Source organism: Borostomias antarcticus, assembly GCF_949987555.1.
Source record: "Borostomias antarcticus genome assembly, contig: scaffold_60, whole genome shotgun sequence".
In the NCBI taxonomy this organism is placed as follows: domain Eukaryota; kingdom Metazoa; phylum Chordata; class Actinopteri; order Stomiiformes; family Stomiidae; genus Borostomias; species Borostomias antarcticus.
The window spans coordinates 294,705-316,786 of NW_028175837.1; the positions used below are offsets into that span (position 1 = coordinate 294,705).

At 45.1% G+C, this 22,082-nt stretch overlaps 2 protein-coding genes across 2 annotated transcripts; both read right to left on the bottom strand.

The window, feature by feature from the left end:
- Nucleotides 1-5,354: 5,354 nt before the first annotated feature.
- On the bottom strand, nucleotides 5,355-19,473 carry LOC311329122 (histone-lysine N-methyltransferase PRDM9-like; the record flags this gene model as incomplete). The annotated part of the gene is made up of 7 exons (XM_084463003.1): nucleotides 5,355-5,415; nucleotides 8,557-8,579; nucleotides 15,700-15,815; nucleotides 16,523-16,710; nucleotides 16,932-16,999; nucleotides 17,613-17,884; nucleotides 19,458-19,473. The coding sequence occupies 7 exons, from the start codon at nucleotides 19,471-19,473 to the stop codon at nucleotides 5,355-5,357; spliced, it is 744 nt and encodes a 247-aa protein (XP_084319129.1).
- A 276-nt stretch (nucleotides 19,474-19,749) lies between these two features.
- LOC311329123 (mitochondrial adenyl nucleotide antiporter SLC25A24-like) lies at nucleotides 19,750-21,761 on the bottom strand (the record flags this gene model as incomplete). The annotated part of the gene is made up of 7 exons (XM_084463004.1): nucleotides 19,750-19,931; nucleotides 20,036-20,186; nucleotides 20,353-20,520; nucleotides 20,678-20,785; nucleotides 20,892-21,044; nucleotides 21,142-21,300; nucleotides 21,744-21,761. 7 exons carry the CDS (start codon nucleotides 21,759-21,761, stop codon nucleotides 19,750-19,752), a joined length of 939 nt encoding a protein of 312 aa, XP_084319130.1.
- Between the last annotated feature and the right edge of the window lie 321 nt (nucleotides 21,762-22,082).

Sequence of the window (22,082 nt, forward strand, 5' to 3'; positions counted from 1 at the left end):
CGTACAGTAATTGAACAATTGAAATACTCCCGTTTTGAAATTATACCTACAGTATAGGTGTCTCAGTTATTACCCATTATATATGTGGCTATACTTTGCATGTATTTACCAGGTAAATGTTTAGTAATTGGGGGACTATGAAAGGAAGGGTTACCAAAAAAATGTTCAGAGTAAGTTAATTTAGCAATAGAAATCCATAAGCTTAGGGCCAAAGGGCCTAGGATATAGACAATAAACTACCGGTGGAATGGTGGTGGAGCAATAGCGGTATCTATTACGGATTACTAGTGGACCGCTGTCCCTGACGCTAATAATCCACCAGAGGTCCGCTTGCCATTCGATGAGCAAATGGCCAGGAATCTGCCAGCTCGTCCATCGGGGACCCGCTTTAGGTCCGCTAGCCTTGTGTTATCTGGGTTTATCCCTTACCTTTGTCCAGAAACAGAAGTTGAACCAATTGCAGCAAAATAGCTAACGTTAGAGGAATCATCAGTGTAACTGCTTTAGCCACTGACCGCTACCATTAATGTTATGGAAGCTGCTGCTAGTTGTTGTGAGCTCATGAGCTAACTGGCTATCCTGGTCTTATTGTGCTGGATTAACATTGGAAGCATTGGAACTGATGTGTCCAGGCGACAAGACCCATCTTTATTTATCAGACATGTCATTTCATGTCATTTCAATTCACAGCTATTTCAGTAGCATGACTAGCTTCCGTCCTACCAGTCCTGAACAGAAACAAGCCAGTCACACACATAAGCCAGGCTGGACCTGGCCTAGTTTTTCAAAGGCCTCTGGATCTGCCTATTAAACTAGAACGCATCTCCGGATTTCAAGCACGAAAACATAGCCCCGGCTGTCCCCGGCTGTATCCCGATGCCTCCGGGTTCGAGCCTCATTTTGGCCTCGGTAGTTTAACTGCTTGGTGCAAACGGAGGTGAAAACGCAAAAAAACGCAGTGTAATCCAGACCTAAGGCTATGGGTTCTCTCCTATATGAACACACTGGTGTGTTTTTAACTTTCCTGATGTAGTGAAGTTCTTCCCACACTGGTCACAGTGGTATGGCTTCTCTCCTGTATGAACACGCTGGTGTTTCTTTAAGCTTGCTGATGTAGTGAAGTTCTTCCCACACTGATCACAGTGGTACAGCTTCTCTCCTGTATGAACACGCTGGTGTGTCTTTAAATCTCCTGACCTAGTGAAGTTCTTCCCACACTGGTCACAGTGGTATGGCTTCTCTCCTATATGAACACGCTGGTGTGTCTTTAAATTTCCTGACGTAGTGAAGTTCTTCCCACACTGGTCACAGTGGTATGGCTTCTCTCCTGTATGAACACGCTGGTGTGCCTTTAAATCTTTTGACGTAGCAAAGTTCTTCCCACACTGGTCACAGTGGTATGGCTTCTCTCCTGTATGAACACGCTGGTGTGTCTTTAAATTTCCTGACGTAGTGAAGTTCTTCCCACACTGGTCACAGTGGTATGGCTTCTCTCCTGTATGAACACGCTGGTGTGCCTTTAAATCTTTTGACGTAGCGAAGTTCTTCCCACACTGGTCACAGTGGTATGGCTTCTCTCCTGTATGAACACGCTGGTGGTGTGTCTTTAAGTCTCCTGACTGAGTGAAGTTCTTCCCACACAGGTCACAGTGGTATGGCTTCTCTCCTGTATGAACACGCTGGTGTGTCTTTAAGTTTGCTGAGATAGTGAAGTTCTTCCCACACTGATCACATTGGTACAGCTTATCTCCTGTATGAACACACTGGTGTGTCTTTAATTGTCCTGACGTAGTGAAGTTCTTCCCACACTGGTCACAGTGGTATGGCTTCTCTCCTGTATGAACACGCTGGTGTGTCTTTAATTGTCCTGCTTGAATGAAGTTCTTCCCACACTGGTCACAGTGGTATGGCTTCTCTCCTGTATGAACACGCTGGTGTGTCTTTAATTGTCCTGCTTGAATGAAGTTCTTCCCACACTGGTCACAGTGGTATGGCTTCTCTCCTGTATGAACACGCTGGTGCATCTTTAAGTTTCCTGCTTGAATGAAGTTCTTCCCACACTGGTCACAGCGGTACGGTCTTGGCTTGTCTGTGTCTGTCTGTCTCTGGGCGGGAGCTGGTGTGAGGGGGGTGTTGGAGGTGGTGATAGGGAGTGATTGAGAGGAGACAGATGAGGAGAGAGTCTCTGGTCTGATCTCTCCACTCCTCAGCAGAGAGACGTAGAGGTTGTCATGGCTCATCTTGATGTTCTTGTGGAGGTAGATCTGGGAGTTGTAGGAGAATGGGCACTCAGAGCAGGAGAACACCTGAGTCTGGGACAAGTGAGGGAGAGTGAAAGAGAGAGAGACAAACATTAAAAAGGATTCTCACACCTGTAGTACAATTTAATTTAGTGTATAGAGTGATTATATGTAGCTAGTGGGAGGAAACACAACCACACCTCCAGATTGAGGACAGGAGAGAGAAAGATATGTAAGAGGGTCCTCTGCTGAGAGAGAGTGAGGGAGGGAAGGGAGAAACTGGAGGGAGAGAAGAGGACTGAAAAAATAAATGGGAGAGAGAGGAGAGAAAACAAGTACGAACACATTGAATCCCACGGCGTTACCAACTTAGATAGCTAAAATAAGATAGCCCGCACTCCTTAACGTTAGCCAGCTTAGATAGCTAAAATAAGATAGCCCGCACTCCTTAACGTTAGCACAGTCCAGCCTAACCCAGCCCAGTCAAGCCTAACCCAGCCCAGCCTAACCCAGTCCAGCCTAACCCAGCCTATCCCAGCCCAGTCCAGCCTATCCCAGCCCAGTCCAGCCTAACCCAGCCCAGTCCAGCCAGCCCAGCCTAACCCAGCCCAGCCTAACCCAACCCAACCCAACATATATTATGTCAAAAAAATATCTTGTTGTATGTATTAATTTTAAATAAATTAACTTTAAATGTATATTTAAAAGACAATAACGTTTTTCTTCTTATTTTAGACTGGGGTGCCTTGGGATTTTAAGTACTTATGAAGGGTGCGGTGACTGAAAAAAAGGTTGAGAAACGCTGGTATATATGGTGTGGCTCTGGGTGGTACCACAGTAATTTTTGTGGCTCTTAGCCTCTGACTGGTTGGCCACCCCTGCCCTAACGTTAGCAAACTTAGATTACATTAGTCATTTAGTAGACACTTTTATCCAAAGTGACCAATAACTGCATTTAATGTAGGAAAGGCCAATTTACTACTACTTGCCAGAAGTCACAAGTGTATCTCCTTTCTAAAATAAGTGACTAAGAGCAAAACCTTGTGCTGAAGGCAAAGTGCAAGAATAGCAATCTAAAATACAATAGGTGCTTAAAGCCTCTGGAAACTCAAATCCACAAAAGTCTTCTAACCATGTTATTTAGTGTATTATGTACATAATAAACATGTAAAAGTATTAGCAATTACTTTCTATCAAAATTCGAAATATTCTCATTTAAGTTTTTGTAACATTCCTGACAGTGGGTTTGAAATGGGCGTTCGTTTAATGTGACGTCATTATATCCGAGATCCAATCATTAAAAAATGCACGTTAGTAAGTCCTACCTCCCCGCTAAATCTGCCTCGTCGACAGCAAATTTGCAGTTAGCTAACATATTTGATCCAGCGTAGTATCTTTGTCTATTTTTATCTATCCATCTACCGGTATCTATTTGTATCTATCCTCTATCTCCCCACCCTGTGCACCATCATGATTGTCTGTGCTGTCCCTGGGTGCTCATCGGTGAGATGACAAGTCATTCTTTAGTTTTCCAACTGTGTTGGATTTAGAGAAACAGTGGACCGTGTTTTTGGTGAGCCGTGGTGGAGCAGTCCGGAAACATACCTTCATATGCTGCGCTCATTCATTACATTCTGCCAGAAAGCCATGGGTTTTGCACAACGGCTATGTCTTGTAGCTGGATCAGTACCCTCTCTCCCTCCACTTCAGTCTCTCCCCGATGCCCAGAGCCTAGAGATCAATCATGTAAGTTACTTGCTAATGATAAAGTTTAAGTAAATGTTCCACGTTTATTGTTAACCTCACCTTTTTCTAAAGAAATCTAACATTGTTAGCTTGCCAACTCAGTGCTTTGTAGCTGCTTAGCAGCCTAATAATGTTAGCGCTAGCTAGTATGGCTAGAACTAGCTGTGGCTAACTAATTCTACTAATGGATAGAAAAGCATTTTGTAACTCACCATTCAGTGATCGATTAAAATTAATTATTTGGAGATGGCAGGGCTTCTACTGTATTTCTGCATCCTCTGAGAATTGAGTATCTGACGGCTCAAACATATACAGCTGGACTTTTAGTTGCTGTGCATAGTGCGTTGCTAGTTTTGATGAGATTGTTTGTCAATGGCGGATCAAAATGTCAATCAAATCCTGATCTGACACACCCACACATTCCTGATTAATGGTCTAGAGAGCAAAATGAGACGTTTTTGAACACTTTTTTCGAAGGGTTCTGAACGTTTATTTTAACTCAGATTTTTGTGGATGCTTAAAGAGACACTAACATTTGATATCATATATGCATTTTTACTATTTCAAGCCAAGTTTCCAGAGGCTTTAAGAGGGAGGATTGTTGTAGTACTTCTTGAAGAGATGAGTTTTGAGCCTGCGGTGAAAGATGGGCAGTGACTCTGCTGTCCTGACGTCAGTGGGCAGTTCATTCCACCACTGCGGGGCCAGGACAGAGAAGAGCCGTGACCGTGGGGTCAGGACAGAGAAGAGCTGTGACCGTGTCGATCGACCGTAGGGGCCTCAGAGTGACGGGGCAACCAGTCGCCCCGAGGTAACAGAGCGTAGCGGTCGGGATGAGAGCAGTCCAGCCGCCGAAATAGGACCCGAGAAATAGGGCCCTTTGTTTTTTGAAACAGCGCCACCCAGTGAGTGGAAGTAGTAATTGCAGCCATGGAGCCGTGAGAAATAGGACCCAAGAAATAGGGCCCTTCATTTTTTTCAACACCTTACCAATTCTTTTGTAATTTTGTCCACTTTTTCAAGTTTTAATCAGTTTTGAGATGACTAAAGCATAGGACCCTTTTTTTTTTTCAACAGCTTAGCAATTCTTTCATAATTTGGCCCATCCTTTTTCAAGTTTTAATCAGTTTTGAGATGACTAAAGCATGTATTCAGATTCGAACTATGAGGGAGTTTTATCAACATCATTCAAAAATAAATAGTAACAATTAATATTAAAATGGCAACAATAAAGAATAAAATACACACACAAACACAATCATTGCATATTAACAATGAGCATTTTAATAATAATAATAATAATGAAGGTGTCAATTTGAGTGTCAAGTGGCAGAAGATTCCACTGAAGTTGAGGTCCTGAGACATCAGCTAGTCCTCCACGTTCTCCTGTGCCCACTTGTGCTCCACAATCTCCAGGGCGTCCCACTCACTGACTCACACACACTCACACACACACACAAAGACACAGACAAACACACAGACAGACAGACAGACCACCAGGGCCTCCCACTCACTCTGACAGACAGATGCACACAGACAGACAGATGCACACAGACAGATGGACACACACAGACAGACAGATGCACACAGACAGATGGACACACACAGACAGACAGATGTACACATACAGACAGATGGACACAGACAGACAGATGCACACAGATGAACACACACATACAGACAGACACAGACAGAGAAAGACAGATGCACACAGACAGATGCACACAGACAGACAGATGTACAGACAGATGCACACATACAGACAGACAGAGATGTACACATACAGATGTACACCTACAGACAGATGCACACAGACAGACGCGCACACACACACACATACATACATACACATAAAGACAGATGTGCACTCGACAGACGGTTGCAATGTTAACTAAATCGTCAGCACCACGCAGTAGGCTATAACACACATCAGTATTATTATACAACTAGCCTAATAGCCTACATTTGATTGTTGACGTTGTTATATGCAAATTAGACATTAGGCATACATTTGCAATAATAGGTAACGTTAGCCTGCTATTCTAAAGCCCAGTTCAGTCCAAACATTTACAACAAGACTGCTTGCAATAAACAATAATAATTCTTACCCTATTGTAGTATATTCTCACTTATTGCATGTCGTTAAAACGCTGGTTGCATTAGACTAGAGTAGACTGTGTGGTTACTGTTGTTTCCTTATGCTGTGCGTTATTGCTGGTATTCTAAATTGCAAATAACGTTAGAGAGGTGGAATAGGCCTAATGCACGCGCCGGGAATAATAAAGAGTCTTATTCCAGCCAGATGTGTCCTGAAATGCCTGTCCTTAAAATGATTGGGGTATATAACAATTGAAAGTGTTATCATTGATTAGCTATGTCAATAAATGAAAAGTAGTCTTGAGCTTCGAGTAACTTCACAGCGCTTAGCTAACTAGCTAGCTAACGTTAGCTCGCTAGCTACTAGCTACAATCACGGAGGTCATTTTTAGTCAAATTTTTTATCTTTTGTCACAAATCTGGATGATTACATATATGACAACTAGCAATACATATAGCATGAAGGTATATAGGCTGTAGTGGACTCTAATTCCCAGAATACCTGCGGTGCGGTCCTATTTCCCGGGTCCTATTTCGGCGGCTGCAGCTGGATACTATTGGTCGGGATGGGGTACAGGGTCTGATCATGGCCTGGAGGTAGGAGGGGGTATAGGGTCTGATCATGGCCTGGAGGTAGGAGGGGGTACAGGGTCTGACCATGGCCTGGAGGTAGGAGGGGGTACAGGTCTGACCATGGCCTGGAGGTAGGAGGGGGTACAGGGTCTGATCATGGCCTGGAGGTAGGAGGGGGTACAGGGTCTGATCATGGCCTGGAGGTAGGAGGGGGCTGTTCCTTTCATTGTCCTGTAAACTAGCGCCAGAGTTTTAAACAGCATGGTAGAAGCCACAGCGCGCCACGTGTTTCTTTGTTCCCCAGAATCAAATAGCCTCTGTTAAAGGACCATTCCACATTTACTAGAGCACTTTAGAGTGCTCGGGAATAAAAATGCATGACTCTGACATAAATATATCCACCACATCGGCAATAATCATTTCAATACGGTGTTACTCAATAAGAAAAGAACGCGCCTTCCGTTTTCGAGTTAGCACAGATGGTGGCCTCTAGTTGTGCTTATTAATGTCGTTATACGGTCAAGCTCTCCACTTCATGAACCAGCGAGTTAAAGAAGCGAAAGCGCGCAGCTCCGACCAGCAACAGCGAGATGACCTGAGAACTGACCGCATGTCGGTGTCTGCTCGCTCCACGCGCTTCCCTCTCAGCATGGTCATACTAAACAGCTTGATGAATTCTGAAATTAAAGATAAATAAACTATTTTTTTTTATTTTAGCCTTTATTTAACCAGGAAAGGTCCCATTGAGATTAAACATCTCTTTTTCAAGAGAGACCTGGCCAAGACGGGCTGCAGTGCAATCAAACACAGAGTTACAGATACTATTCTACTATTCTACTATTCTGTTTTGATCAATTCAAGTTTGTATAGCCTATGACCCTCCCCTGGACTCACATTCTAAAATAGTAACCCTCCCCTGGACTCGAATTTAAAATAAAATAAAACCAGTAGGCTAACCCTCGCTTGGACTAAAAGCGTGACCCTCTCCTGTTTTCCTCCAGTGACCCCCTGGTTGGATTGGCTCCAGGATTAAAATCAACGGGTTTTAAAGAACAAGGGAATGAAGGCGAAATTCACTTCTTGAACTGAAGCCCCAAACTGTTGCGCACTAATTCTTCAAAATAAAAAATAACATACAACTTACCGAAGTGAGGATTGTCGTAGCCTACAGTGAAAGGCTAGTGAGTAGGTTGTGATGGGAACGTTTGTTTACTCAAAAAGAATAAAGAGCTTGTCTCTTGTTTTCTTCTGATCAATAAGATCTTTGAAATAGCGAATCTTTACAGGCGTAACAAACAGTGCTCGACGGTGAAAAGTTCCCAAGGTAGAGAGAGACAGATTACAAACACAATTTATATACACTTCTAGTCGTGACTGCTAGTCTTTTCAAAGCTCTTAACCAATCAGTGAAAGCCCGGAACAATGACGCGTCTCACTGTTCAGATCCTGTCTAGAGCCCGCCTCCTGAGACAGGAAAGATGCTTCAACATTAGGTTCACGACGCCCTCTTCTGGATATGTAATGGTAGTGACCAGTTCTGACTTAACCATGACATTATTATCCTGCCATGCATTATGCGTGACCCCTTTATTTATTTCAGGTCTTATATGAATGTCCAGTGCTGACCATGTTCCTCCTTGTTTTAAAAAGGCGCCGTCTCCTCTTGTTCTTTAGTCCTGGACCAGGGCTACTTGTTCTTTCCTTTCCATTCATTTCAATATGAGGTGTGACCGCAAGACTGACGACCACTTCATCCAGACAATACGTAGACTAGATGGTTCCCAAGTGTGAATGTCTGCTCTCCAACTTCAGCGCTATTGAAAAGATGAATTCCTCCTCATTCTCACTAGAAGTGCTAACGGGCTAAATCACCAGCAACTGAAACTGACTTCTTAGGTACCTGGATGTGGAGGAGAAAAGTACCTGGATGTGGAGGAGAAAAGAAGGGGTCAGAGTTCAAGGACTATGCAAACACCTCCCCAGTCCAGTCCGCCTCCTCCTGCTGTTGGCTGTAGCCCTGGTTCTGGACCCAGACTCGGAACTGAATGTTTGATTGATCTTAAAATGAACTCATATTGGTGTGATTAGGCCTACGAATTATTCTTGTTTTTTTGTTTTTGTATTTAAAAAAATAAATAAATTCATAAGTGGGCTCAGTCCTATACTATTTGGGTCCCTAAATTGTCCCTCAGTCATCAAAACTTTGATATAGCCTCGCTTTAGGAGAGCATAATCAAACCTGCTAGATAAAAGCACCTGACATTACTCAAACAACAACAAGCTGGTCCTGATTAAAGGGATTTGGATTTGTGCTTATTATTTAACTCCTGGAACTGTCTCACACCCATTCCCTGCAGCCCATAGATGAGATTCTAGGGATCGTTAGAATACTTGTTTTCCAAAGTATGCAAGATGAGGACGTGGGGCGGGTTTAAAGGATCCATGGTCAGATTTCAATTGCGTTTATGTTTATTGTGCTTTCTAACATTAGACTAGCCAAGATCCTGCTGTAGGCTATTCATATCCATCTGCCTGGTTAGCTTTCTATCTGATGTTGGCTAGCTAATGTTAGCTGGTGCTTTTATTAGCTAGCTGGGCATCCCTGGGCAGCGTGGGGGAAATATCACCTTGTGTTCCTGGAGGAAGAATCAGTGTTTTGTGGTGTGTGGAAGCAGGTCTGTGAGCTTCAAGAATGTTTAGTTGGGGAGGGAGAGAGCCCTTTCCACTAGCCCAGAGAGATAAGACCTGGAGGAGGAGGTCTTAAGATGAGGTCATCTTGACTGAAGTATGAGACTCATTGTTTTCTACCTTTGAAGTCTGATATCCCTGCTCTGGAGATCAGACCTACCTTGTGAGCTCACCATGAAATTCATTAATGTGCCTTGGTTTACAGAATATATTTACTAGATTGATCATCACCCTGCAAAAACCTAGATATGGCCTTTGAGGGCTAAAATCAGTTTCAAGAGGTTCCTACGTCTGCAAGGAGTTGTCCATCACCATGCCACCCTAGGTCCATCCAGTACTGCACACATGATCACGTTCTGAGGGGGCGGCAGCAGCTCAGGAGGTAGAGTAGCCGTCTGGGAGCCTCCAGTTCAATTCCAGCTATCTGCTCTGCTTCGTTGACGTTTTTTTGGGAAAGATACTAATTGCTCCAAATGAGCAGACTAATACCAGCTGGCTGCCATTGGTGAGTGAATGAGAGAAGATATTGTAAAGCGCTCTATGCTATAGAAGTGCACTCCACTCACCATGAGATATCTGGTGCTCTATATAATGCAGTTGTCCAGGACGGAGCAGAGCAGCCCAGGTTTGTTGTCATGTGGGATCATGTTAGTTTCCAACGGGCTGCTCTGGTCTGGGACTGGTGCACCAACCACCATACATAACTTCACAGGTGGATACACCGTTACCCCCTTACTCCCCATTCCTCAGTCCCATTGAGGAATTCTTTTCAGCTTGGCGTTGGAAGGTTTATGAACACCAACCATATACCCGCATGACTCTCCCTGGGAGCAATGGAAGATGCATGCAGAGACACTGAGGTGAGGTCAGTCCAGGGTTGGATACTGAGGGGGGGGTCAGTCCAGGGTTGGATACTGAGGGGGGGGTCAGTCCAGGGTTGGATACTGAGGGGGGGTCAGTCCAGGGTTGGATACTGAGGGGGGGGTCAGTCCAGGGTTGGATACTGAGGGGGGTCAGTCCAGGGTTGGATACTGAGGGGGGGTCAGTCCAGGGTTGGATACTGAGGGGGGGTCAGTCCAGGGTTGGATACTGAGGGGGGGTCAGTCCAGGGTTGGATACTGAGGGGGGGTCAGTCCAGGGTTGGATACTGAGGGGGGGTCAGTCCAGGGTTGGATACTGAGGGGGGGGGTCAGTCCAGGGTTGGATACTGAGGGGGGGTCAGTCCAGGGTTGGATACTGAGGGGGGGTCAGTCCAGGGTTGGATACTGAGGGGGGGGCAGTCCAGGGTTGGATACTGAGGGGGGGTCAGTCCAGGGTTGGATACTGAGGGGGGGGCAGTCCAGGGTTGGATACTGAGGGGGGGGTCAGTCCAGGGTTGGATACTGAGGGGGGGTCAGTCCAGGGTTGGATACTGAGGGGGGGTCAGTCCAGGGTTGGATACTGAGGGGGGGTCAGTCCAGGGTTGGATACTGAGGGGGGGTCAGTCCAGGGTTGGATACTGAGGGGGGGTCAGTCCAGGGTTGGATACTGAGAGGGGGTCAGTCCAGGGTTGGATACTGAGGCGTTCCCCGTTGTCTAGCCAGGGATGACATTGCTTGCGATGTGGATGAGGTGATGTCAGACCCTGACAGAAGGCGGGATCCAGAAACCATCCACCTCATCACTTACAATTCTATATTTTGTTTACCACTGCAATCTAATTATTTGTTGCCAAGATTGTATTGATTACTGTACTGTAATTCTACTTTTCTTTATTGTAAAAACCTGCAATGGTATGAGCCGTATATGTTTTTTTCTGGGGCGGCTGTAGCTCAGTTGGTAGAGCCGGTCGTTCAGTGACCGAAGGGTCAGTGGTTCGAATCCCAGCTCAGACTGTCCACATGTCGAAGTGTCCTTGAGCAAGACACCTAACCCCAAAATTGCTCCCAATGAGCAGGTTAGCACCTTGCATGGCAGCTACCGCCATTGATGGGTGAATGAGAGGCCATTGTAAAGCGCTTTGAGTGCCGCTAAGGTGGAAAAGCGCTATATAAGTGCAGTCCATTTACCATCATTTACCATATTTCTGAAGCCTCTCTATTTTGGTGCTGATTGAAATGTGAGTAGATGTACTGGAACAATCTTTAACAGAAGCCTGTGTGAGAACTATAAAAAGGTTTACTAAGTACTAAAGACAGCAGTGTTTGTATAAAGTACATCGGTTTTGTTGCTGCTTTGAAATAATATTTTAACTGGTGCATGTGTGAATCATTCTGTAGCAAAAATGGCACTTTGAAAAATTATTGGATTATTGGGTTTTGATTGCAGAGTTTCATTTTGACATAGAAGTGAGATGCTTCCCAAGTGTTTTCTTATGGCTTGTGTCGAGTTTTGACACAATGACAACCCCCCATACACACAAATGAACACTCTACAATACATCTCTCAGGTTATAAAATGTTTATTTAAAAAGGTTTATAAAAAACAAGCAACATTCGGAAAAGTCATGAGTTTAAAATGCAGCTGTCCAGCCACCCAACCAACGTCAACACTCACCAACAAATATTTCACCAAAATTTCCATCACAGTTTTTGTTTCATGTGTGGTGCGCATTCCTTGCATTTAAAATAATCTCAAATCCAAAAAGATAGCCTACTTATTCCAATTTCTGATTGTAATCTCAATTTGTGCTGCTGTGATAACAATATTATAGCCTATTATTACTACTGTTCACATTATTTATCCATGTATGTTTTAAGAGATGAATGGTTGTAAACCCTGAACTCAACCAGGTTTATTGGAATTAATGTAAACAGTTCCCTTTGCAATCACCATCTCATTTACTTCATGTTGCTGCATTTTTGTTTTATTCTTTCATGTTTTTAGAGAACAATCGACTTCTACCAATAGGACAAAATTAAATCCATCCATTCATCCAACACATGGAGACAGTTGACATGGAGACAGTTGACATGGAGACAGTTGGCGTATTGGTAAAAACATTCACACACCCTAATATTTATTCACAAGCATTAACTTCTGCATCAGGATTGCTGACAAACAAATTCAATACATCTCGTCATATTCAAGTCTCATCATAATATCGGAGCTATATCGTGAGGGAATGGATGAAGGACTTAAAACAAACTGATTGTAAGGACTATATATTGAGACATTTGGACTGAATTTGATTATTGAATAGAGATATTATTGAAAAGAAAAGGGCAGGAGTGCTGGGAAGTTCAGACAGGTGTGATCAAGGTGATATTTGTTTGGGAACACAAACTGAGTTGGGGAGTCTACCCACGCGTGTAGCGGCATATCTCAATATATATCTTATATAGCTAGAGCTCAATAAAGACTTTTTAACTTTTTGCCACAGTTACTTTTCTTTGAACGAGAGAATATTATTATTTGAGGTGTCTACTCTTGTGTAGGTTATGATTTGAAATGGCTTCTTTTTTGGGGGAACCTGTAAACATGGAATACAGTTAAGTTCATCCTATGTTATTATCCGCTTGTCTGATTAACTAAAGTATACACTAAGATACTATGTAGCTCAAACTCATAAATCACCTATTTGATTGTTATAATGTGAAGTGAACACAGCGTTACAGTGTTGCCCCATTCCTATAGTTTTTGTGCGTGGCTGTAAGCCAGCGCACCATACATAGCATTTGTCGGGTTGTCCCTCCCTCCGACGCATTGTTGACCTGCATTTCTATGTTGCCACCACAAGAGGCAGTGGTCCCATCACACCAAAATAATTACACTATGACATTTCACAATTTCAAGTTCCTCGGTAGTGCAGTGGATAAAGTGTCTCACTTCCAATGCGGGAGATCAGGGGTTCAAGGCCCCAGTGGGGAAGATTTGGGGAAACAAAACCCACACCCTCTGCCAGCCTGTGGATCTGTTCCTACGTTTACTATCGGCCTTTCCATCCCTCTCCCTCCCTCCGATCACTCTCCTTTCCCCTTTTATTTTTAAGGAAATGTACAGTCTGTTTTGCAGATGAATAACTGTGGCAAACCGATTGCAGAAACTGGGTGACAAATCAAGTGACCAATTAAAAGTCTCATTGATGTACTAGACTTGTTCTTACTGTTATGTTTCTCTGTGTGTGCAACTCTGTTTTGTTTTCTGCTCCTCCTGTTCTCAGCCCCACTCCCAGATTTCTGAGTGGATCCAGTTATAATTAATATAATTCAAAGCATTTTAATAAATATGAGCATTGTGATTTGTCATTTGTGTTTGTCACTGGATGTTATAAAAGTTATGTAAAAATGTGGTTACCTGGTGGTGCAGGTAATCAGTTCAATCAGTTATTGAATTTACGTACAGTAATTGAACAATTGAAATACTCCTGTTTTGAAATTATACCTACAGTATAGGTGTCTCAGTAATTACCCATTATATATTAGGCTATACTTTGCATGTATTTACCAGGTAAATGTTTAGTAATTGGGGGACTATGAAAGGAAGGGTTACCAAAAAAATGTTCAGAGTAAGTTAATTTAGCAATAGAAATCCATAAGCATTGGGCCAATGGGCCTAGGATATAGACAATAAACTACCGGTGGAATGCTGGTGGAGCAATAGCGGTATCTATTACGGATTACTAGTGGACCGCTGTCCCTGACGCTAATAATCCACCAGAGGTCCGCTTGCCATTCGATGAGCAAATGGCCAGGAATCCACCAGCTCGTCCATCGGGGAACCGCTGTAGGTCTGCTAGTCTTGTGTTATCTGGGTTTATCCCTTACCTTTGTCCAGAAACAAAAGTTGAACCAATTGCAGCAAAATAGCTAACGTTAGAGGAATCATCAGTGTAACTGCTTTAGCCACTGACCGCTACCATTAATGTTATGGAAGCTGCTGCTAGTTGTTGTGAGCTCATGAGCTAACTGGCTATCCTGGTCTTATTGTGCTGGATTAGCATTGGAAGCATTGGAACTGATGTGTCCAGGCGACAAGACCCATCTTAATTTATCAGACATTATTTCATGTCATTTCAATTCACAGCTATTTTAGTGGCATGACTAGCTTCCGTCCTACCAGTCCTGAACAGAAACAAGCCAGTCACACACATTAGCCAGGCTGGACCTGGCCTAGTTTTTCAAAGGCCTCCGGATCTGCCTATTAAACTAGAACGCATCTCCAGATTTCAAGCACCAAAACATAGCCCCAGCTATATCCCGATGCCTCCGGGTTCGAGCCTCATTTTGGCCTCGGTAGTGTAACTGCTTGGTGCAAACGGGGGTGAAAACGCCAAAAAACGCAGTGTAATCCAGACCCAAGGCTATGGGTTCTCTCCTGTATGAACACACTGGTGTTTTTTTAAGTTTCCTGAATGACTGAAGGTCTTCCCACACTGATCACAGTGGTGCGGCTTCTCTCCTGTATGAACACGCTGGTGTGATTTCAAGTTGTCTAATTTTGTGAAGTTCTTCCCACACTGGTCACAGTGGTATGGCTTCTCTCCTGTATGAACACGCTGGTGTGTCTTCAACTCTCCTGGCGTAGTGAAGTTCTTCCCACACTGGTCACAGTGGTATGGCTTCTCTCCTGTATGAACACGCTGGTGGTGTGTCTTCAACTCTCCTGGCGTAGTGAAGTTCTTCCCACACTGGTCACAGTGGTATGGCTTCTCTCCTGTATGAACACGCTGGTGTGTCTTTAACTCTCCTGACTGACTGAATTTCTTCCCACACTGGTCACAGTGGTATGGCTTCTCTCCTGTATGAACACGCTGGTGTACCTTTAACTCTCCTGACGTAGTGAAGTTCTTCCCACACTGGTCACAGTGGTATGGCTTCTCTCCTGTATGAATACGCTGGTGTGTCTTTAAGCTTGTTGACCTACTGAAGTTCTTCCCACATTGGTAACAGTGGTATGGCTTCTCTCCTGTATGAACACTCTGGTGTGACTTTAACTCTCCTGACGTAGTGAAGTTCTTCCCACACTGGTCACAGTGGTATGGCTTCTCTCCTGTATGAACACGCTGGTGTACCTTTAACTCTCCTGACGTAGTGAAGTTCTTCCCACACTGGTCACAGTGGTATGGCTTCTCTCCTGTATGAATACGCTGGTGTGTCTTTAAGTGTGCTGACTTACTGAAGTTCTTGCCACACTGGACACAGTGGTATGGCTTCTCTCCTGTATGAACACGCTGGTGTGTCTTTAAGCCTCCTGACTGAATGAAGTTCTTCCCACACTGGTCACAGTGGTACGGTCTTGGCTTGTCTGTGTGTCTCTGTCTCTGGGCGGGAGCTGGGGTGAGGGGGGTGTTGGAGGTGGTGATAGGGAGTGATTGAGAGGAGACAGATGAGGAGAGAGTCTCTGGTCTGATCCCTTCGCTCCTCAGCAGAGAGACGTAGAGGTTGTCATGGCTCCTCTTGAGGTGCTTGTTGAGGTAGATCTGGGAGGTGTAGGTGAATGGGCACTCAGAGCAGGAGAACACCTGAGTCTGGGACAAGTCTGACATCACTCCTGGGAGAGTGAAAGAGAGACAAACATTAAAAATGATTCTCACACCTGTAGTACAAGATCAAATGCTGTATAGAGTGATTATATGTAGCTAGTCGGGGAGAAACACAACGACACCACAACTTCAGATTGAGGACAGGAGAGAGAAAGATATGCAAGAGGGTCCTCTGCTGAGAGAGAGAGAGAGAGAGTGACAGAGGAGAGAGAGAGAGAGGAGTGAAAAAAAGAAAAGAGGAGAGAGAGAAGAGAAAACAAGCATGAATACGTTGAAGACCATGGCATTAGCTAACTCAGCTAGAATAAGCTAGCCAGCACTCATTAACGTTAGTCAAGCTACCATGCTCCATGGCAACTAACAGCCTTCCATTCTGATCATAGCTAGTGTGCCTGGCTAACATTGGCAATTTGTGTGCTGCCCAACAGCGATTTGCACAGGCGCTGTTGCTGTTCGTGACGTAGCGTCCCGTTTCGTTGCATCCATGAGTATCCTGAATTTCTCGTTGTATGAACAGGTCTTGTCTGCTGGCTGGCATCATGGGAAAAAGACAGAGAAGAGGAGAGAGGAAAGGATGGTAGAGGAGAGGAGAGCTACTTGGACAGCGGTTACTATTATGACCAGCAGACCTCTGGTTCTTTCAGCTTTAAGGAAAGAGGTGGATGAGAGAGAGATGGAGGAGAAGACAGAGGGAAGAAGAGTTGAGGACAGATACCTCTAGCGGTGCTCTTTTTGTCCCAGAAGTAGTCGAAGGAGATGCTCTTGTATCTGTACTCCTGTCCGTACCAGACCAGCAGCTCCTCCCCGACAGCCAGCAGCCGACAGCAGCGAAACAGGATCCCTCCACGGTACTGAAACGCTACCAGGTTCTGCTCTTCCTCAGTACGGGCACAGTTCACATACCTGGGGGAGAGAGGGGGTGGGTTCATAAGAACAAACAGGTGAGGGAGGGAGAGACGGGAGGAAGGAAGGATGAAGGAAGAGAGGGAGGGAGAAAACAAAGTGGGTGAGATGTAGGGACTGACTGTATGGAGGGAGAGAAACATTCAAGACTGGAGAGATGGTTTATCTGAAGTGAGAGAGAGGAGGGGTGTAGAGAGAGACCAATGTACTCTGTTCCTCACCTCATCCAGTTGGAGTGCGTCTCTCTTTTGGCATCGATGTACTCGTCATCACAGTTTCTGCTCTTGATCTGAGAACACAGAGACGTCTTCAATTTAATTCCTTCATCAAACATTATTTCATGAGGATCATCAGAACACCTGTTCACACACACACACACACACACACACACACACACACACACACACACACACACACCACCCTCATACCCACCACACACACACACACACACACACACACACACACACCGCCCTCATACCCACCACCACACACACACACACACACACACATACCCACTACCCAGGAGTACACACACACACACCGCCCTCATACCCACCACACACACACACACACACACACACACACACACACACACACACACACAACGCCCTCATACCCACCACCCAGGAGTACACACACACACACACACACACCACCCAGGAGTACACACACACACACACACACACACACACACACACCGCCCTCATACCCACCACCCAGGAGTACACACACACACAAATATATTATAAACCGTCACAACACACACACACACACACACCCACACACACACACACACACCTCATACCCACCACCCAGGAGTACACTCATACCCACCACCCAGGAGAACACACACACACACACACAGACACACACACACACACACACACCGCCCTCATACCCACCACCCAGGAGTATCCGCTCTTGATGGCCTCCTCCTTCTCCATCACCTCCCCCTCGTAGGGGCCGTAGTGGGTTCCCTTGGCAACCGCCTCCCCACAGTTGAAGACTCCCAGCCCCACCCCGGGTATCCGTGACCTCTTGACCTCCAGGCCGTGTGGGAGGGTCAGTCTGGCCCGGTCAGACCCCCCCAGGACCACCGGGGTGTCCGGTATGAAGAGGGGGGGTCCGTGGAGCTCACACTCCTCCAGGAAGAAAGACTCACACTCCTCACAGTCTGGAGAGGACAGGAGAGGGGGAGGAGAGACGTAGTGCATTAGAGAGAGAGAAAGAGAGAGGTAGAGATGGAGAGAGAAAAGGAGGTTAGAGAGAGAGAGAGAGAGTGAGAGAGTGAGAGTGAGAGAGAGAGAGAGAGAGAAAGTGAGTGAGTGAGTGAGTGAGTGAGTGAGTGAGTGAGTGAGTGAGTGAGTGAGTGAGTGAGTGAGTGAGTGAGTGTGTGTGTGTGTGTGACTAAAGCCGGGTTGACAGCTAAAAGGAGACAGTAGTTCCAGAATGTCTGTGTCGTCGTTGAACAGCAGTTCTAGAATGTTCAAAGTTCCAATTTGGCAAAACTGAACTGTGAACCTACGAGGGAGAGAGAGACTGAGGAGAGAGATACAGAGAGAGAGACTGAGGAGAGAGAACCAGAGAGAGAGACTGAGGAGAGAGATACAGAGAGAGACTGAGGAGAGAGAACCAGAGAGAGAGAGACTGAGGAGAGAGATAACCAGAGAGAGAGAGACTGAGGAGAGAGATACAGAGAGAGAGACTGAGGAGAGAGATACAGAGAGAGACTGAGGAGAGAGAACCAGAGAGAGAGACTGAGGAGAGAGATACAGAGAGAGAGACTGAGGAGAGAGAACCAGAGAGAGAGACTGAGGAGAGAGATACAGAGAGAGACTGAGGAGAGAGAACCAGAGAGAGAGAGACTGAGGAGAGAGATAACCAGAGAGAGAGAGACTGAGGAGAGAGATACAGAGAGAGAGACTGAGGAGAGAGATACAGAGAGAGAGACTGAGGAGAGAGATACAGAGAGAGAGACTGAGGAGAGAGATACAGAGAGAGAGACTGAGGAGAGAGATACAGAGAGAGACTGAGGAGAGAGAACCAGAGAGAGAGACTGAGGAGAGAGATAACCAGAGAGAGACTGAGGAGAGAGATAACCAGAGAGAGACTGAGGAGAGAGATAACCAGAGAGAGAGACTGAGGAGAGAGATACAGAGAGAGAGACTGAGGAGAGAGATAACCAGAGAGAGAGACTGAGGAGAGAGGAGAGGGAGGAGAGGGATAAGGGATTGCATAAGGTCCAATAAGTACAAGAGGCAGAGCCATGACATGTTACTCAAATAATGACATATACAGTACATTAAAATAATCATACAACCTATGAAGAGCGAAGAACAAGCTTGACACCATTTTCATTTTGTATCAAAATACATGTTTTGAATGTAAACAGGAATATCTAATTGAACAAAATCTGAAAAAAGGCAAGACAAATGGGATGGGTAGAGAAGTCCATAGATATCTGAACAAAACACAATACAAGGCACAGGATCCTCTCGCTCTAAAGTGTTCAAAACCATCTTTCACAATTACTCCAGTAATACAGGAGTCTTTTCATTAATTGCCTTGACATTCTCACATCAAACCCAGTCCTGAGTTCTTCATATTACATTTTGTTTCTTAAGATGTGATTTGTCTTGTACATTTTCAGTATGTGAATAGAATAGTGCATTATCGCCAAATTGCTATTTCTATGTGAATAATTTCACATCTATACGAGCTAATTTAGTCAACTAAAGCTAGGGTACATCTGGAGTTAACCATAGCGTTCTGATGACCATTCCCATACTGTACCATGCAGTCATATAAAGAACGGACTGTACATATGGCTGTATTGAGAACTACATTTTGTCAGTGCCGTAGCGTGTCATAGAAAACCACCATAGCACCTAGATGTAGTCCAGATTTTGGTTTCCTAGGTAAACATGCTTTTCCCCCACAACACTGAAATGAATCGGGTAATGAATAGGGTAATGTTTGTAAAGAATCTGCCTTGCATCTTCATGTGTACTCATACACACACAGATACACTTCTGCCCCTCACTTTGAGATGCCCAGGCCAGACTTCATATATTCATACACCACATAACTAATGCTAACTGCTGGGATGACTTTCATGAAGTTGGGCAGAATTCCCCGGTAGAGTCCAAAGAATCCGTCTTTCTCCAGAATCGTTTTCACCATCCGGTTCATTGACATCTGCTCCGCCCCCTCGATGGAGGCTGATAGAACAGAGAAAGACAGAATTAACCCACAATTGTCTGGTTGTCATACGGACTGCTATTACATAACAGACTACATGGGGGTGATATTTGGGATGTTTTACCTTGTGCCTGCATCCTGGTTCGGATCAGAGCCAGGGGGTAACTGGCTAGCTGGCCACAGGTGCTGGAGAGGGTGCCACAGCCCAACAGTACCAGAATTCCAGGGTTGGCCGTGTCTTTGGCATAACGGGAAAGCCAGGCATTTTTCAAACTCTGAAAAGGCAGGAGATCTGAGAGTTGAGTCTAAGGTTCCAGTCACATGTGCTTTACGTATATGTGCTTTACGTATATGTGCTTTACGTATATGTGCTTTACGTATATGTGAAATCCATGGTTTAAAGAATGAGGTACTCATCTAGTTAGAGATAGTTGGACACACCTCATATACAGCCAGGTCTATCCCAGCATATGGAATGATACCCAGGATGTTGGGAATGTAGCCCTTATAGAATGCCTTCACTCCTTCCTTCTTCAGGATTTTCTTGGCACAGTCAAACATTCCAGAATACTGTCCCGTCTTTCTTAGTGTAAGCCTGGTCTTCATCACCTATTAAGAAATATACAAGAAAGACCCTATCACACTATAAGGGACAGCACTTCCCCTAGCCACTCATGACTTTTTACATACCCAACCACATCCATCTCCCCTACATGCACAATGTATCCCCAATATCTCTCCCTTCTCTCCAGTTTCCCGCCTTCACCTCCATGGGGTAGATGGCTGTCTGGGCAGTCGCCCCCGCCAGTGATCCTGCCATGAACCTCACATGGGTCTGGACCTTCTCACCGTCCGAGGTGAGCAACTTCTTGTACTGTCAAATGTACAGAGAAAGCAGAATGAAAACTCCTCTCATGGATAATAAATAATATATTAAAATATACTACTTATTAGTCACAAGGGTAGATGTGTTTCTTCACCTGCTCATAGGCCGTGAACTTGATAGCGGTCTCGGGGGCAATCTTCAGCACATTGACGCCATTACCCCTCCACAAGGAGGAAACACCCCCTTCCTTGATCATCTGTTTGAAGCCTCCCACCAGGCTGATCTGGTTGGACTTGGAGGCGTGCACCTGTAAATACACATTCCGTAGCAGCTCAGATATCGTCACGTTGTGAGAAGGAGACCATGCAAAATTCACTATTCTCAATCCGCCATGCAGTGCATACCTGCATGAACACCTTCATCCTGTCCAGAGGTGCGGTCCCTGTCCGAGACACCGCCCCCGCCATGGCGCCAGCAGCCAGCTGTTTCCACCACACACCTGTGGTCTTCTCCTCCTCAGTGAACTCATCAGGGATGGTGAGGCTGTCCCCAATATCAAGCACCTGCAGAGGAGGTTACTGTAAGTGAACATACATACAAAACATACATACACCATCTCAACAGCATAATAAACCTCAGGTCTACTACATCATGTGTAAATGTGTATACTGGCTAGACTGCTCCTGCTCCAAGAACTCTACCATTGGAAATAGGTTCCAGACAAAACCAGTATCAATTTTGGAGACTTTCTAACGGCATGTGGCAATTTGATAATCATTCTATGTAGTACATCCACAGCTTACAGGCACTGAATGATGCCGAAATTCACAACTTGCTTAAGGAGCATAGCAAACTGTAATAAAATCGAATGCACGCGTGACACTGGCAAACACTTTATGACATGATTTAGAACCTATACGACACACAAAATTCGGTAGCCTAAATATGTATTTGTACTAGAGAGGGGTATTTTGGCTTCTAAATAAAACGTAGCCTATTGCCCCACCTCGACGTAATAAGTCATATAGGCTAATTCAGCCCTGAGCCAAATTGAGCGTGTTCATCCTCGGCGGGGAGAAGCGGGAGGCTGCGGAGCACCGCGCCGGGAGCATGGAGGTATAATATAACTGGAGACGGCATTGAAAATGGCTGCCTATTCATTTCAATGAAAGTTGCTCACCGGCGCATGAAGCCATTTGACGTAGTGGCCAAAGCCCGGTATTGCAAGTCAAGTCAGGGCATGCGGCCCAAGACCCTTATTTCCCATGTTAGTGGATGATGATAGATAGGGCTAGAAAAGGAAAACAAAATTTTTCTGGGTATCATTCAGCATCAGAGACCAATC